We start from the raw sequence: 17,255 nt of genomic DNA, 5'->3' as shown, positions 1-17,255 counted from the left end.
TTTACAAGAGTTACATGTTAATTTCCACACATACAAACAATATATAACAAACACAATTATTTAATAACTGAAGTCCATTTTTGCAATGTAAATTGATAACATAAAGAAAATTAACGACATGTCCATGTAACAAACTGAGCGATGTTCCAACTAAATATCTATTACAAAACTATTAACATCTAGATGATGCACTTAAGAAATTCTTTCACAATATCAGGAAATTTTCCTTTAGGTTCATTCCCACGATGTTTTAGCAAGTATAGTAAAAACTGCTTCCTCAATTCATACCCATCCTGCACAAACAATACATGTAGTTAGTATGAAAATTTCACGCCGAAGGGCTTAAAACATGTAACGGACAATACTCACCGCGCAAATCGGCTTGACCAATTCGTTACCGTTTCACCAGAGCATAAAATGAAAAACAAAATAGCCAGACACATTCCTGCAAAACTTTAAATTAATAATATAAAGAATATAGTGATAACAAAAGTAAATGTTTTTGTTATGAATTCATTACCCGTCTATACTCGTTGGAACACCGAACGGAAATAAACGTTGCCATTTAGATATATCATAATTCCAACCAGGCAACTTTATTTCGAGTGCTTCTTTGAAATCCCTTGCAAAACTTTTTAATTTCAGTGCATGCCTCAATTTTTTTTCCTCTAACGATTGTGATGTTTGAATAGGATCCATAATATATAGATGATGTGCCTCTTTGTCGACGACATACAAGATGTATCGGCCGATGGATGCATAGGGAAGATAAATCTAAAAGTGAAGCTATTAGAAACAACAATAAACCATGATAACAATGGACAAAATACTTTACTTACCTTGTTGCACGATGAGATGTGGCTGTCCATCCCAGGCCAGCTATCAAATAATGTTGCCAACGTCTGGATAGTTTCCTTCTCGCAAAACTTCTGACCTCGTGTTGACTCTAGCATCATGGACTAAGCAAAAAAAGAAATATTGTTTCAACATGTTGATACTAATGACACATAGAATGAAGAGTTACGATAACTTACACAAAATCGTAGATCCATGTAGTGTACAGGAGGGTCTGTGAACAATACTCCCTCATCACATGCCAGCATACGCACGGCGGTGTTGAAGCAATCATTGTCCATGGGCTGCTCCATGTTAAATATGCACTGAAGTTTCTTAAGACTTAAGCCCATTGGATCGGGTGTCGAGCTCCGAACCCATACCTCCCTATAAATTGGATGGTAAGAAGAACAATAATATACATCCGCACATTAAATATTGATACATGATACTTACTCCAAACACCCGTCATCATTGATCGACATGATGTAGTTGCAAAGGCCGGCAAGTAATTCACGTTGGTCCGTGGGTATGATAGTGATTGGGGCAAGACGTTTGTCTTTGAGTACGTCAGATGGATTCTCCAGGATCTCGAGATCAGAATCAGCTAAAGTTTCTTCATCGTCAGGTTGATGGTATATGGGACCTCCTTTTAGCTTATTCAGCTCTGAATCGAGCAAAATGACAGCTAATTTTTGTCGAAAATGTTTTGTATCCTCCTACAAAATGGAAACAATGGTCTCAGAAAATGGCAGAAAATGCACCATCTCGCCACTGACAGCCTCCTGACGCTGCTTTCCTTCTAAGTCGAATCCTTGTTGTCCCGCTACGGCACCACAACACAGTATGCTCGATATCAGCCGTAAACAAGTTCTCATGGACCAGAAATCCATGAAAGGATGCTTGCTCGCTGAACCCATCCTCGCCAGCTCCTAGATTAATGCAGCCTTGTACAAATTTTTAGGTCTGAGCTCTCTCAGATCCGTAGAAAATTCGTGAAGGTAAATGAACAAATGCAAGAAAAATATATGTAACTTGCTCTGAACTGTTAAATAATTAGTTTAGATGCGTGAAAGTACAAGTAGTCTAACTTTTTTCCAAAAATTGCACACTTCAGTGATCAGACATGTGCATTGTCACATTCTCCAGAGTCGCACGGGCATTTAAACTTATTCGCAAGTACGCAGGCTAGCATTTTACTATTTATTAGGAGTACATATGCAAAATATGTCTTGAAAAGCTACACAACCGTCGACATTCAGAAAGCATTTCACAAGGAGAATTAGGGCAACTAAAAGACTACCAGTTTGTTTTGTTCATATATTCATAGATGGCACTATGCCGGCTGTTAGTTAAAGCAAAGTTAGTAACCTATGAATTGAATTACCGGAATTAGAAGGTGGAAAAACTGAGTCCTAAACTATACTACGGGCGGGTTTCCTATCAACCATCAGTTAGAATGCCTTTGCCCCGCCGACCTGCTAACACGCCCCAGCATCCGTGCATCACACAACATCACCATTTGCATAGAATACATGGAGAATGTTGAATGTCTGAAATTATATGACCTGCCCGTAGCCTGGTCTTGCTGGTAAAGCCTAAGGTGCTCAGGCAGGGCATCACCTGCATAACAAACCACCATGAATCTGAAAGTACTTGAAGATAGCTACGAAAGTCTGTATTTGTATCTTCCAGTTGTATGCATGATCATGTGTGGGCACCAGATGATATTTAGTTGGCAGCGAGATTATTTGACGCACGGGCACTCACATGTACTATGGAGCACTATAGTAGCTTAATAATCATAGCTCCCCTTCTGCGTGTGTTGGTCTTATAATTCAGACCAATAATAATCTGATAGTTCTGACCTATCAGAATAATACAGGGATAATAAGGATGCCAATAATTTTACATTCAAGCATACTATCAAAATACCAAAATAATAACAACGGATATGATCACTTGCCGTAATACAAGAGTTTCATTGCATGTTCCAGATATTTATCAGGCCAATCATTATATCTGAATCACATATTACACATGAAATACTACGCTGTGTGACATGTACATTGCCAAAAACATTGCGATAGTAGAAAACCTATAACAGCGATGATGGTGCCAATGTGACGGCTGATTATTGAAATGCAGTTAGTAGCTCAACTAAATGGAGTATACCTCCAACTATCAAAATACCAAATAAAAAGATATATTAAGAAAACGAATTACAGCAAATCTTGACCATCGCAAGAGTAAATGCTCTGTCATTACAAAACTTGCCGGTCTATTAAGACCGGAATTCAGCCTGTAAGGACTTCCTTGTAGACGATGTTCTTCATCGACGTCAGTAAGGACACAGTCGGTCTTTTTCGCTTCTTTGGATTGTCCTTTTGCTTGTTGGCCTTCTCTTTCGGCTTCTTAGGTTTACCGCTTTGCTTCTTGGCATTCTCCTTCTCCTTCTCCTTCTCAATGAGGATCTTTATGTTTCTCTTTGCGGTGGCTCGAGACAGTGCGACATAGAGTTGACCATGAGAGAACACAGGATTAGGTAGGTACACGCCAACAATCGGAATCGTCTGGCCTTGAGCCTTGTTAATCGTCATAGCAAAGCTAAGCCTTACAGGAAATTGCTTCCTCTTGAACTTGAATGGAAACATGTCGTTGTCAGACGGGCATAGGGGTATTCGAGGAAGGAATACCCTCCTACCTGTGTGTTGTCCGATCACGATTTCTGCGTCGATGGCGTTCCTCTCGAAACCTCGCACCACAAGCCTCGTCCCGTTACACAGACCATTAGCCGGATCAATGTTCCTCAGAAGTATGACGGGGCAGTTGAGCTTCAGTTTGAGTGCATGCGGAGGCAGACCGTTGGGAGTCAATCCATTTAGGAACTCGGGAGCGTAGTAGCCATACGGGTCGTCTTCTACACTGTCAAAGCTATGGTAGATTACTTCTTCTCCCCGAAAATGCTCTACCATGCGTATGTTTATCTTGTCGACGTTGTCGTTCGTGGTGGAGAGGATTGCGCGTGAAGTCATGTAATTCGGATCGGACATGTTGTCATCTAGTCTCGGAAACACATGGTCAATCAGCTTCTCCAGGTCATCACCCTCGCCTGTAGACGGCACACAAATATCTTCAGGGAGTCGTATGTTTCCTTGATCGTCAACTTCCTCGGTGCCATTGCCTACCCTTAGCAAGTAATCCGCAAACCAGGTGTCATTATGAGCCCTCATGTTGGTGACGAGCCTTAGCTGACGCATACCCTTCCAGAGGTGTGAACTTCGAAGGGTTGCATCGATTATCTGACCCCGGGACCCCCTCCTGACGACCGGAAGCACCTGCCTGAAGTCCCCGCCAAACACAACAGTTTTTCCTCCAAAGGGTCGGTCCCGTCTTCCCATGATGTCGCGCATGCTGTTGTCCAGTGCCTCGACCGCTTGTCGCTTAGTCATGGTGGCCTCGTCCCATAGTATCAATGAGGCCATCCTCAGTAGCTTGGCGGTACCACTCTGTTTTGTGAAGGTGCATGAGGCGCCATCGTCGCAGCTCAATGGGATCTTGAACCTCGAGTGGGCAGTCCTGCCTCCAGGCATGATAGAAGCGGCGACGCCTGACGTCGCGGTAGCGATAGCGATGTTTCCCTCGCTTCGAACCTTGGCAAGCAGCGCCCTGTACAGGAAGGTCTTCCCTGTACCTCCCGGTCCATCAACAGAGAACACACCCCCATCACCGCGTTCAACAGAAGCTAGTATCTCGTCGTATGCAGCCCTCTGCTCCAAGTTTAGCGACGAAGCCAATTTAGTGTCGTTGATGTCAAAATCGACGTTGGATTCCTCGATCACTTCTCTGGCCTCTCCCTCGGTTGGGTCGAATGCATCGTCAATGCATGGAAGAGCGAAATCAGCTATGTCTTTGCCCATGGACTGCAACATACCCCTAATGTCAAGCAACACCATCTGTTCCACCTCAATCGGGCACGTGTGTGATCGCCGATAGTCATCAGACATAGGCTCGAAGTGCCTATCCCATAAACCACGCACGTCGCCTGGCTCACAGTGCACCAAAATTGTTGCAAAGAGCCTCCTGAGAGAGCATGGCATCGCCCACTGCTCTGCCTCGGTAAGACAGTCGTCGAGCGTGTTATCTGCCTCGATGAGTCCCAACCTTTCGGCAGCCTCTCTAAAGCTCCCGCATAGCCTACCGTCCACGGTGAGCAGGTCCTCATAGGATGTCTTGCCAGCAACATGGTTTAGCAGCACACGCAGATAGTATCGCTCCCCCTCGGCAGGATTGGCAGACACAATTCGACCTATCTGATAACGCTCCACCCGCTCTTTCCAATACTTCTTACCCTTCTGCCATGTGAACCTTCCAGGAAAATCCTTGTACAATATATTCCTAGCCCACGGGTGGTTTTGGTTAGCTTTGAAATACTCTGTCAACATGGATTTGGAAGCTTTCTCAGAGGCGACTACGTCGGTCAAGTGAGCTTGCTCATTGAATGCCACCCTGTGCATATTCGGGAGATGAAGAGGCGGTTTTGGTTAGCTTTGAAATACTCTGTCAACATGGATTTGGAAGCTTTCTCAGAGGCGACTACGTCGGTCAAGTGAGCTTGCTCATTGAATGCCACCCTGTGCATATTCGGGAGATGAAGAGGCAACTGTAGGACAGGCGGGTCATTGGCACACAAGGGGAAGCCAAATATCCTCCACATCGCCTCTGGAGGAGTCACCCACCTCGCGTCTACGTATCTTTTGATCTCATCAATGTTACCATTAGCGTTGGGCTGGTCGATGTTGAAAGAAGCCCTATCATGGCCCTTGTATATGTACTTGTAAAGGTATTTGACGGCCTTTATGCTGGAGCAAACCTCAACGTTGATGTGGCAATTGAACATCCGCAGAAGGTAAGGGTTATACGGCACAACCCATCTGTTGTCCAACATTTTACCCCGGACCTTAGCCTGCCGACCATTATCTCGACGACGATAAACAGGGTATGAGTCCTTGCCCTGTGCCGTCTTTTCATTGAACGACCGCGGGTATCTGCACTTGCACTCGTTCTGTTGCATGCAAACATTTTTGGGGTTGAGAGCACCGCATGGTCCATGCATCATATGTTTCACCACCAAGGCATGGAGTTCAGGATACTTTTGCTTGTCTGGGAGCTCGGCAGAAATGAGTCGGTCGTACTGCTCCGGAACGACAAGCTTATAGGAAGAATCCATGATCAACAAAAAGTGTGCGTGGGGGAGGCCCCTCTTTTGGAACTCGACTACGTATACATGTGCAACAACAACACCCAGGATATTCTTCTTGAACAACATCTCTTTCATAGCCTCTAGCTTGCCATGGAACACACGAGCCACAAGATCAGGTCGGTCTTGCGCTGTCTGACCAGGAAACAACTCATTCGTTATCTCTTCCTAGTTAGGGTTGCAGGTCATGGTCAAGAAGATGTCAGGCTTCCCGTAGGTATGGACAATTGCCATGGCATCCATATGCCTCCGCTTCATGTCGCGGTCGCCACCTAGGTACGTTCCAGGTAGCACTATCCTTACTCCAACAGCGCTTGCCCGGGTCTCCCCGGATGTAATTGCATCAACAACTCCTTTATACAGGTCGGCACGGATCTTTGTCTGGTTCTTCCTGTACCATTTCAACCTACAACTCTCAATCTTGATGTACATGTCCACCCCCCATTGCTGGAGCAATCGTGCTCCACAGAGTATGGGATTGAATATCCCAGGTCGTGTCTGGAGCATGTAACAGTAGTAGTCTCTCACCGAGACGCATAACCTGCTATTCCCCTCTGCACATGGATGAGTAACGCAGACATTAGGATTCATATGAGAAGTATACAATTCATCTAAACGACAGAATATGCATAAGGCTTACCTGCATCCTCATCATCATCATCATCATCACCTCTACCTCTTGGTTGTTGCACAACCGGCCAAGGGACATCACGTTTAGGAAGTTTCGGGTGCCAACTGAGCTCCCCCCTTGGGTAGAAGAGTGGGTAAGAGAGAGGGTCATATGAGCCAGCCGTCACATGTATACTGTGCCTCTGGTTGTCATTCCCGCAAAGTGTAATCCTACGATCGAACCTCTTTGCTAGGTCAGTGCCCTCCACCCAAATTGCAGCGACCTCAGATGACAGAGGTCTATTATACTTCCGTTGGTCTAGTCTCTGGTCAGTGTTGAGGTCTATCCTGTAATCGTCGAGGTTGTCCCTGTGCGCACCCAAACTCCTAAACTGCTGGGAGTACGGGTTTTCCCTGAGTATGTCCACTAACTTTCTGACGACATCTTGGTCTAATTGCTCGGTGGCAGCCTTGCGATGGGTTAGGCCTGGGTCGTCGTCGTAGAAGTACAACTGTAGATGATCTGGACGTGATGTTGGCCCGAAGGAATGAACGTTGTGGTAGATGGTGCCGTGCGCCCGGAACGTGTACACCCCAGACTTCATGTTTGTGTAGCTTTCATCAAGGCTGACGCCGAGGGTTGTGAAGGAGAAGTGGCCGTTGAAGAACCGTATGTTCTCCCGAAAATGCCTTGAGTCCGCATCCATGCTAGACCAAAGCCTCATTAGCTCCGGGACGGGCTCCGGTTGCTTCAGCTGGATCTGCCCACTGCGACAGCAGAATCTCGGGGCCTCAGACACAAACTTCTTGGCCTTGCAGTGATCGCAATTTGCGGCGTGCTTCAGGATGTGTGTGTGGTCTGGGAGGTTTGAGTAGACATAGTCCAATGGATCATGTCGACATAGGTATTGTGACTTGAGTCTTCCAATTCATCGTGCTCCATGTCATCAGGATCTGAGCCTGCAATGTTTATAATTAGTGTGATATTTCAAACGGGTGGATGTTGCTCAAGTGGGTGTACATACCTTCACCAGCAAACAGGTAATACTCATCGTCAAAGAGGCTATCAGGGTTAACATTATCATTCATGAGACGACTAAGGTAAGTGTCCATGTCGTCTGCTCAGGTGCGAAACCAATAAATGAGGGTTCAGTCTCAAGGGACGCAAGGAGAGTAAGGATGGGAGTGTTACCTTCACTTCTGATCGTGTACTCCGGCGTGCTAGATGAGGTCGAGGCACCGTGTGCTTCCACTACGGTAGGTTGTCCAGTTGAGCTCATTTTTGGTATGGAGTTGGACCCGACGGTTGGGGTCATCACCCTACCTGCAAACCTTTCATTACGCCGATCGCGTAGAACATTCCTCTCACCATGCGGTACCTGCGTACATTTTTTTTGCTTGCCAATTTTCTGTTGATGCTTCTTTGCCACCATACCACCCTTGCAAGCTCGCTCTCTCCTCCCAGGCGCTGCTCTGGACTCATGACTCTGCTCGTCCACTCCATTATCCGCTATTGTTACCGGATCACTGGTTTGCTGGTCGGCACTTTGTAGGTGCACATTGATTTCGATGAGGTCGCCATCAACAGCACCATCACCGAAGATTCTGCTTAGGTATGCACCTACAACACTATACATCATTATTTACATCTCATGAATGATTACATGATGAAAGATGATGGTTGATAGGATAAGTACCATCGGTTTCGGTGTTGCGAATGTATGTGGGGGCCGCATTGACCGCAGGAGCATGATCTATTTGTTCACTGTCGAATTGTTGCGTGAGGGCTGAAAGTGTGAGAGTTGGACAATGTGTGTGAGGGTTGGACAATGTGCTAGTTAGATCTAGACGTGGCATTGCGATCGATTCAACACATGGCGTGTTTTTCTTTCTCTTTGCACTTGACTCCCCCCTTTCATCCTCAGTCATGGTTTTAGGGTGTTGCACGCGCCATTCTTGCAACTTCTAATTTTTTTCTTGAAGATCGATCGTTCCGTCACCCACTTTTTTCCGATAACTTGCTCGCCTCCGCACGTTTCTCTGCTCAATTTGCTCGTCTGTTAAGTCACCCTTGTGTTCTTTATCAGGCTGTTTTTCATCTAGTTGCTTGCTGGCTGCCTCCTCTTTTTTTTTGATAAGCAGCTATCCTCCGAGCCTTTATTTGCTCTTTTTTCTCGTCAAGGTCCACCGAGAATGGTTGACACCCATTAGTGATATCACCGAGAGGTAGCAGGGGAACATTTTGCATATCTGCACGGAGGGTTTAGGGTCTGCATTGTTCAAGAAGATTTCATGTACTACACAAACGCTTACTTTATATATCTGCACGGTCAGGTTAAACAATGATGTATAGCTGGATGTAGTTGGGTTGGTATCATCGAGAGGTAACAGGGGAACATTTTGCATATCTGCCCGGAGGGTTTAGGGTCTTCATTGTTCACCGAGAGGTAACAGGGCTGGTTGAAGCTACTTCTTTATCTAGGGTTTATTTTTTATAGAATCCCTCCGTGTCCATACATAAAGTCTGTATGTACTCAAAAGTCGTATGTCTGCCATATATCGAATTGAACCTAAATGATCAGGAATTGTATGTTAACACAGTGGTCAACTATTGGTCAATTATTTTTATTCTCTATTCTTGGTCAATTATTCGTGGGGTTGGGGTGAGGAAACATATGTCGCCTACATTATTCACTAAGAAAGTATACATACGGTCATCATATTGCTGAAACATAAACATCCTTACCTGATATCGTAAAGGCAGTCAGATTTTCATCTTTTTGCTTGCTGGCTGCCTCCTCTTTTTTCTTTCGATAAGCAGTTCTTCTCCGAGACTTTAGTTGCTCTTTTTTATCGTCAAGGTCCACCGTGGTTGGTTGACACACATTAGTGATATCACGGAGAGGTAACCCACCCACATTCAGCATATCTGCATGTGAAATGATATTAACAGTATATTGTGGAATGGAGGGAGTATATATAATATCATCGCAGTGCCTTCCCATAAAGCACTCTTACCTGATATCGTAAGGGCAGACAGATTTTCCTCTTGTTGCTTGACGGTAGCCTCCTCTTTTTTCTTTCTATAAGCAGCTCGCCTCCGAGCTTTTATCAACTCTCTTTTTTCGTCAAGGTCCACAGAGGATGGTTGATCTGCATTAGTGATATCACTGTGAGGATGGCGTGGAACATTATGCGGCCTCTCTTGCCAACTGTCACGTTGCATGCTAGCTAGTTATTTTGTCAGATAACTGAGAGCTGGCAACGAATCTACATTATATAGGAATGAGATTGGAGGGTTGTCTGCATCATGTTAACATAACAATATATTGGACCGAAACAAGGCAAAGTTGTAGGCACATGGTCTTAACCTTTCGGCAACATAATACTTACCCGAAATCAGATGGGAAGGTTGATGAACATATGTCCTTTCACAATCGGCCCGTTCAAGTATCGTCCTGTCCGAGTGAGTAATATGGACTCCTACAAGTCACACGCTTGATCTTTTAGAATCGGTTCTGCCCAAGTATGTTAGGTATGATTTATCACATAAAAAGCATAAAAGCAATCTCAGTATATATGCACAGCCTTAGTACCTGGACTACTTGGGTAATCTTGTGAACATCGTCGGCTCCAGGTATAACCCCTTCATTAGAGTCGTCACCATTTGGCCCCTCCATCGGGCCTGCAACATCTCCTGTGATGGTGTTTGACATGTATAACAAAATATGTAGTTGAACATATACAAGGAGGTAGATATATACCTGGAGTATCATATGTGCTATCACCATCGGTCTCAAGTATCATCCGTTCGGAGGGAGTAATATGGACTCCTAGAAGTAAAGATGTTGATACATTAGAATCGGGTGTGCCCAAGTCTGTTAGGTATGATTTTTCAACTAAAAAGGATCAAAATAAACCTTATACCTGGACTACGTGGGTAAATTTTGTCAACATCATCGGCTACGGGTATAATCCCTTCGTTAGAGTCGTCAACACTTGCCCCTCCATCGGGCCTGCAACACATATATAGTTGAACATATATATCTTTGACTTGTGTAGCACAATTTATAGGTGAACATATACCTGGAGGTACATGTGATGAAGTCGTCTGTTCCGCTGGCTTGCTGTGTGGAGTCCCCATATGTAACTACTAAAAAAAGACATGTCCAACAAACTCAGGTATCACGCAAAAACTTGTAAACTGACTCTGCAAGCAGATCACGTGAAATACCAACATTACTAAAGGCCCGTTCCCATTGTACATAAATTCAGTCCATAAGGGCAGGTTGTTACAGATTTATGAGTCTTGCTATATATATGAAAATAGAAAGACATGTCGAACAGACTTTGCTACTTTGCATTTTTTTGTGAACTGACTCTGCTGGATACATGTTAAGAATTCAAGATGCTAAGATGTCCTGTTCATCTGACTGCAGGCAGATGAAGGCCGTCGAAGATCACAAGCGCAGCTTGCTATTGTACAGGTTTACAATTTAGAAAGGTGACCTATTTTCATGTGAACTTACCTATTCTTTGCTATTCAGAATAATTCTTTATCTTCCCATTGCTGTGTTAATTGATTCATATGCGGTTGTGCTATTCTGACAAGGATGTCCGTCAAGGTTGTTTGGAGGGCATGTATTAATCCCAAATTCCAAATCACTTTGGAATCCAGTCAAAATCCAGTGAAAATCACTCTGGAATCCTTCTCCGTAATTGATTCGCAAACTACTCTCAAGGACTGCTCTGAACCTCAAATATCGTGGGCACATGAAGTTGTGGTGTAATTTTTACAGAAACAAGTGATTCAGGCAGCAAGGTATTGATTGATGCAACTATGTTGTACTGTTTCAGTGACTGTTAATATTTTCTTTAGGAAGGATAACCAATTCAGTACTAAAAGTATTTTTCATGTTATCTAAATTGAGGGCTATCCTTTGTACACTAATATGAGGCGTTTTAGGTCACGGAAGTATTGACCTAAAAGGTATTGTATTAGTTACAGAGGGGTTTGAGCGCGGGCAGCGGCCGGCGGCGGAGGTGGAAAATGAAGTCTGGCATGGCTTGATTTAGTTTGAACACGAGTCCATCAGGATCGCCCTGATCTGTACACGTAGACATAACAAAGAAAGAAAACCTGTGTGTTCATACCTGGGGTTGAAACCGTACAGCGTCGCCGATCGCACGTTCCGCGGCGGCGCGTGATCCAGAAACTGCCAGCGATCCAGAAACGTGGCGGCGGCCCTGTCGAGTCGTTCCGCGGCAGCGGCGCTGTGGAGTGCGCAGATCGCACGACGGCTGCGCAGATCTGATCGGCAGCGAGGTATGGGGATCTTGCCACCGGGGAGCGGCGAATCCAGCCGGATGGGTGAACGCAGCGGCGCGAGGCGAGCACAGAAGGAGTGTGATGCGCGCCGCAGGAATCGACCGGCCGAGATCTAGATGGCGGCGGCGGAGAGAGAGTTGGGTGAGTGGGTGCGGGTGCGTGGAGAGGGCGGCGGTGGTTGGGTGGCGCCCGCGGAGGAGTGGAGTGGAGTGGAGGCCGGCCGGGGTTGGGGAGGGGATGGAGGTGTGCGGCGGCGGCGTGAGGAACCGTAGCGCGCGCCGCGACTCGTGCGAGGAGAGAGAGGGAGCGGCTCGCTGGTCACAGCGTTTTTCTTTTGGACGGGAGATCGGGAGGGGTGTTTCGTGATGGAAAAAACCGGACGAAAAAAAACCAGTCGAAAAAAACCAGACGAAAGTGGGGGGACTATTCAACCAACTCGTCCATTAGGAGTAGAGATAGTTGTAGAAAGAGTACCTCTTTTTACCTACACCTCAAGCAGTTTAGCTTTAACAGTGTTAATGACCAGAAACTTGGCCATTTTTGTACATTCAGTGACCTCTACGCATTCTGGAATACATAAAGTAGACGTTAGGAACAGAAAAAGTTTTTTTTTTTTGAAGAAATGAAAGCGCTCTCAGTTCAGTTAGGTAGAACACGTGTCGCGAAAACCCAATATCATGGGTGTAACTGTATGAACTTGTACCAACCACTTGCAAGAATGGATAAACTTCTCCGTGGAGAACTTATGGGCATAAGCTATATAGTATGTGTATAGTAAAAAAATGGAATCAAATATTCCACAATTAATGTCTCTATTTTATAATGCAAACTTCACATGACTTGTGATACCATTAAGCATTGTACAAATGGACATGGTAGAGACACAAACTTTGAAGAAAGGTACAAAAATGGAAAATAGGAACATACTAAATGAGCCCAAAACAGTAAACTTTATCAGCAGTACAATTGATTAAAGGCCATACACTGTCGCAAGGATAATCCTAATATGATTGTTCATGGTTCTTACATGCTGAACCACAAATTTACCGAAAAACAAACAGAGAAAAAGGCATCCAATAATATCTGGTTTATAAGAACAAGCTCATGTCATACATGCATGACAATAACGCTAGATTCATAAATCAACATCAATCTTAGCACGTAGAACAATGTCAATTATAACCGTGCAGGTCCAAGGAACAATTCACCAATCTATACTGATCACAATTGGTTTAATTTTACACATAGAAGCATTTGAATGTTTGTGTCTGCAAAACATTGATGCTGCCAGAGACAGGGTTCATGCATATATAATCTACATTAAATCTAGAACCATTAGCTTGAGTGGTCCTGTAGTAATAAAGGAAAGAGTACAACACTGTTTGTGTCTGCAGGTCATTGATAGTGCCAGACACTGAGCAATAGAGATTGAACCACCAACAATCTCGATCTCCCATGGAGATAGTCTAATTCGGTATTACAGTCTCATAATTTTAGTTCACAGATGATCACTGAACCAGCCTGCTATATATTCATGCTGAATAAAAAGGCACAACCCTTAATCCATCTTAATTAGAACATAACTTCTCATTGCTAGTTCATTTTCTAAAAAACTAGTAAATTTGCACGTGCAACGCACGTCTCATCTACCATCATATAGTTCTAAAAATAACAGTATATGTTTACATGCTTTCCCACCAACAATAGTGTTCAGTTGAGAGAAAACTAATCACATGGATGCAAAAGAGCAGGATATACAGATGAATCCAATGGGCATGTTGTTATACAAGTTACATATTTTTAGAAATCTGCCACCACTGATTGCTCTATTCTGAATTTCTAATTGTTGTCGAGCCTAGGGACGCCATTGATGCTTACTAAGACACAGACGCTGATTTCAAGAGAAGACTTGCCATGCCATCGAGCTATCTTCAGTAATCTCAACAATATTAGTAAAAATTTCTCTTGTACCCCAGTGGGATCAAATGTCTGGCTGCTGTCACTTGCTCCCCTACTCCACTTTTTAAATGGATATGTGATAGTGATAAAAATATTCTACAACACCATGGATGCTAAAACTACTGTCATAGGTAGAATATATTTTGTAAACATAAATCTCAGAGCAAATTAACACATGCCTGCGTTCCAGGACATAGAGCAGAGAGGCTAATCAATAAAGGTATTCACTATTGCTTGACGTCACAAGTTGGGGAAGAAAAATGGAAAATATGGCACCACAATATGTTCTCTTGCAAGGGAAACATTGAATTTGTGATATGCAACCTTTCCCAATGTTCACCACGTTATTAGTAAAGAAGATGCAGCAGAAAAATCAGAGCAAATTACTTGCATGAATGAATGAGTCAGGGAGAAACCAAATGAGATTCATCCCACAATGGAAGGGGCCAATCTCCCAGCCCCACATTGTGTGGGCTATCTACTTACACATGCTGGAGAAATACATCTACAACATGCATTATATGTGAATGTGAACATAAGCTAAGACACTATATTGTAGATCCGACACCCTATGAAATGCACAATAACTAAAATCAAGCCGATAAATTTGTTATCGTTCTTATCAAGCTGTAAGTGTAGATAAACAGTAGCTATACAATATGGAAACCAGGAACAGATCAAGAATTAAAAATAGAAAAAGTAGTACTGTCAACACCATGTTTTTTCTTTAATACACCTCATCTGCATTATATGGTTATGTCAATCTACAATTCACACATATAAGAGCAAACATAATGGTTTGGTGACATATATGTTGTTAAAAAAAACATCCCATGACTTGCAACAAATGTGTGGAGATGGTGCGTCAGTGCTCTGAGTTGATTAGTTAGGAGGAGAATAGTGACTTGTACATTTGAGGTGCTATTAAGGAGATCAGTTGCAGTTAAAGTCAGCACATGAAGCCAAGAACAGTATATAGCTGAGTTTGAGTGTAGAGAGCCAGCTTGCACTGCTAAGATCAAATGTTTGAGAGTGATACAATTGATGGTACTGCATTTTGCTCATTATATATCTGAATAGCATCCTGCCCAAGCGAATACAATTGTCTTTGACCACATATATGATTTTTGGGCTAATCAGTGACAATGATAAATGTAAATAGTAATCTAAAGGAATAGAAACGAAACCAACATCAAATCATGTAGTGCATACCTAGTAGATCTGTACTGTTTGGCAAAAACAGTCTGTAGATTTTTTTAAAATAACAATCTGTAAAACTGTGTTATTTTCTATTTTCAGCCTTAGCAAATCTCTAGGTTAACAGGAAAAATATCATTTGAAAATTGCATGATCTAATTGAACTACAAGAATGACCGTAGTGGGACTTTTGTGAGAATGACACATCAGAGCCATCATCTCATCTCATGGAACCTCGTAACTTTTAAAATTTATATATGACCATAACAAATATCATTAGAAAATTGTATTATTTGATTGAACTGCAGAAACCGCGAGTAGTAGGATGCTGTAAAACCGGCACGACACTCCTACCCAATTATGATGATCCGTTGGCATAAAAATCTTTTACTTTTGTTCCATCTTTTATATCCCTCGCATGCATGATGAACCTGCATATATTGCCTTTAAGAGTGATGCTTGGAAAAGAAGGAAACAGGAAACCTTGAATATTGTTTCCTACACCAAGACTCGTTTGTGAAGATGTGCCATGGTTATTCTATGAATCCATAGTCCACACATTTCCCTACGATCCTAAGTCTGAAACAGACAAAATAAGGAACCCATGGACCACACTTCTACATCAGTTTTTGGACAAGACCAACTGGAGCTTGTGCCTGATTCTATTTGATTGCTAAAGTAACAGAGCAAATAAAATAAATACCCGGCAAGAAAATAAAATATATACCCAAGCTTGCACTTGTTTACCGTACATTGAGGTGCTAGAGATTACACTAAAATCTGTCCAACAAAATACCATACAAAGGTTGCTCAAAATAAATACTCCCTCCGTCCCAAAATATAAGAACGTCTTTGACACTAACATAGTGTAAAAAACGTTCTTATATTTTGAGACGGAGAGAGTAGTATGACAAAAAAGAGCACTCCGTCGCCAGCCGACTCATCCCAGCATTGCTAGTCGGTAATGGATGTACCCAACGGTGACCGCATTACAGTATTGCCTAATGTATTCAGATATTGCGAGCCCCATCCCATAGAAATTGTGCCTATATTATATGTATCTGTATTTTCCCTGCATCCTGCTGCGCTGCCCTACTTATCTCTCAGAGTGAGCCTACATCATGGTACCTACAAAAATTACTCCTCTGTTTGGTATATCCTCTTCTATTGCCTAAATTACATCCACTGCTTTTTGCCTGAAAAAAAGAGATGCACATGTACAATATTGATAGACCCCCCTGAAAATCTTATTTGGTATGGGTGGATTGACAAGTCCCATATAAAATGGACTATTCAAGTTTTTCAGGAACTTCCCATATGGAACAATGAATTCCAATAATTAAGATTCGAATACTGTATGCAATGTTGCCAACTAAAAAAGAATAGCATTTTATGTGCATACTTTTTTACTGACCTTTACATATTAAAATTCCTATCCTTGATGAAGAACATGTCTTATTTTTGTGCGCAGTTTAAAAACCTACAAAATAACCTCCTTGGCAGCATAATTTTCTTTACCTCTGAAAAAGATTAGGTGGAAATAATGTTTACCAGCAACAAAATAATACTGCAGTATACATCAAAATATAGCGTTGCATACTCCTGATCAAGCAGTACAACAGCATTGATCTCACCTCTTAAAATGACGGAACCTCCACTTCGCTGCATGCAAATCCTTGGCAACAAACTCATGGGAAGGCTTGATCTGCTGGTAGTCATAAGAATCCTCTCAGCAGTAGTGTTCCTCTCCGCACACACACACACAAAAAATCCGAGAGAGATGAAATTTTGTTCGCATCCAGAGAGAACAGGGCTATCAGTAGTTGCCAGGAACCTGGGTCGACCGGGTCGAGGAACGGGGTCGAGGGTCGCCACCCCTCCAGAACGTGGTGCAACCAGCAATATACTTCTTCGGCCGGAATGTTAATTGAGGACGTGGATCATGATCCAAATTTTTTTGGGTCGATGGCCCCGGAACGATGGATCGGGTCGTGGTACGCCGTGGGTTAGATCTTCATTTTGCCCAGTTACAAATTTTCTGCTAAGACTTTTTTCCATGGAAGAAAA

At 43.3% G+C, this 17,255-nt stretch overlaps 2 protein-coding genes across 2 annotated transcripts; both read right to left on the bottom strand.

Annotated features, from left to right (window-relative positions):
• Positions 1-3,131: 3,131 nt before the first annotated feature.
• Positions 3,132-5,351, bottom strand: LOC141039187 (uncharacterized). Its single transcript, XM_073506505.1, has one exon. The coding sequence runs from the start codon at positions 5,349-5,351 to the stop codon at positions 3,132-3,134; it is 2,220 nt and encodes a 739-aa protein (XP_073362606.1).
• Positions 5,352-6,262: 911 nt separating this feature from the next.
• Positions 6,263-8,207, bottom strand: LOC109760113 (uncharacterized). Its single transcript, XM_020318951.1, has 4 exons — positions 8,036-8,207; positions 7,729-7,821; positions 6,735-7,562; positions 6,263-6,648 (listed from the first exon to the last, which is right to left on the bottom strand). Exons 1-4 carry the CDS (start codon positions 8,205-8,207, stop codon positions 6,263-6,265), a joined length of 1,479 nt encoding a protein of 492 aa, XP_020174540.1.
• Between the last annotated feature and the right edge of the window lie 9,048 nt (positions 8,208-17,255).

Source organism: Aegilops tauschii, chromosome 1 (assembly GCF_002575655.3).
Source record: "Aegilops tauschii subsp. strangulata cultivar AL8/78 chromosome 1, Aet v6.0, whole genome shotgun sequence".
NCBI lineage: Eukaryota > Viridiplantae > Streptophyta > Magnoliopsida > Poales > Poaceae > Aegilops > Aegilops tauschii.
The sequence above is the reverse complement of the archived record's forward strand: the minus strand, read 5'-3'. Positions and strand labels throughout refer to the sequence as shown.

Coding starts and splice junctions, on each gene's coding strand:
- LOC141039187 (XM_073506505.1), bottom strand. CDS start 5,351: ATGCACAGGGTGGCATTCAATGAGCAAGCTCACTTGACCGACGTAGTC.
- LOC109760113 (XM_020318951.1), bottom strand. CDS start 8,207: ATGGAGTGGACGAGCAGAGTCATGAGTCCAGAGCAGCGCCTGGGAGGA. Junction 7,822..8,035: donor CGCGATCGGCGTAATGAAAG/GTTTGCAGGTAG, acceptor GCACCTGAGCAG/ACGACATGGACACTTACCTT. Junction 6,649..6,734: donor TGATGATGATGAGGATGCAG/GTAAGCCTTATG, acceptor ATCCATGTGCAG/AGGGGAATAGCAGGTTATGC.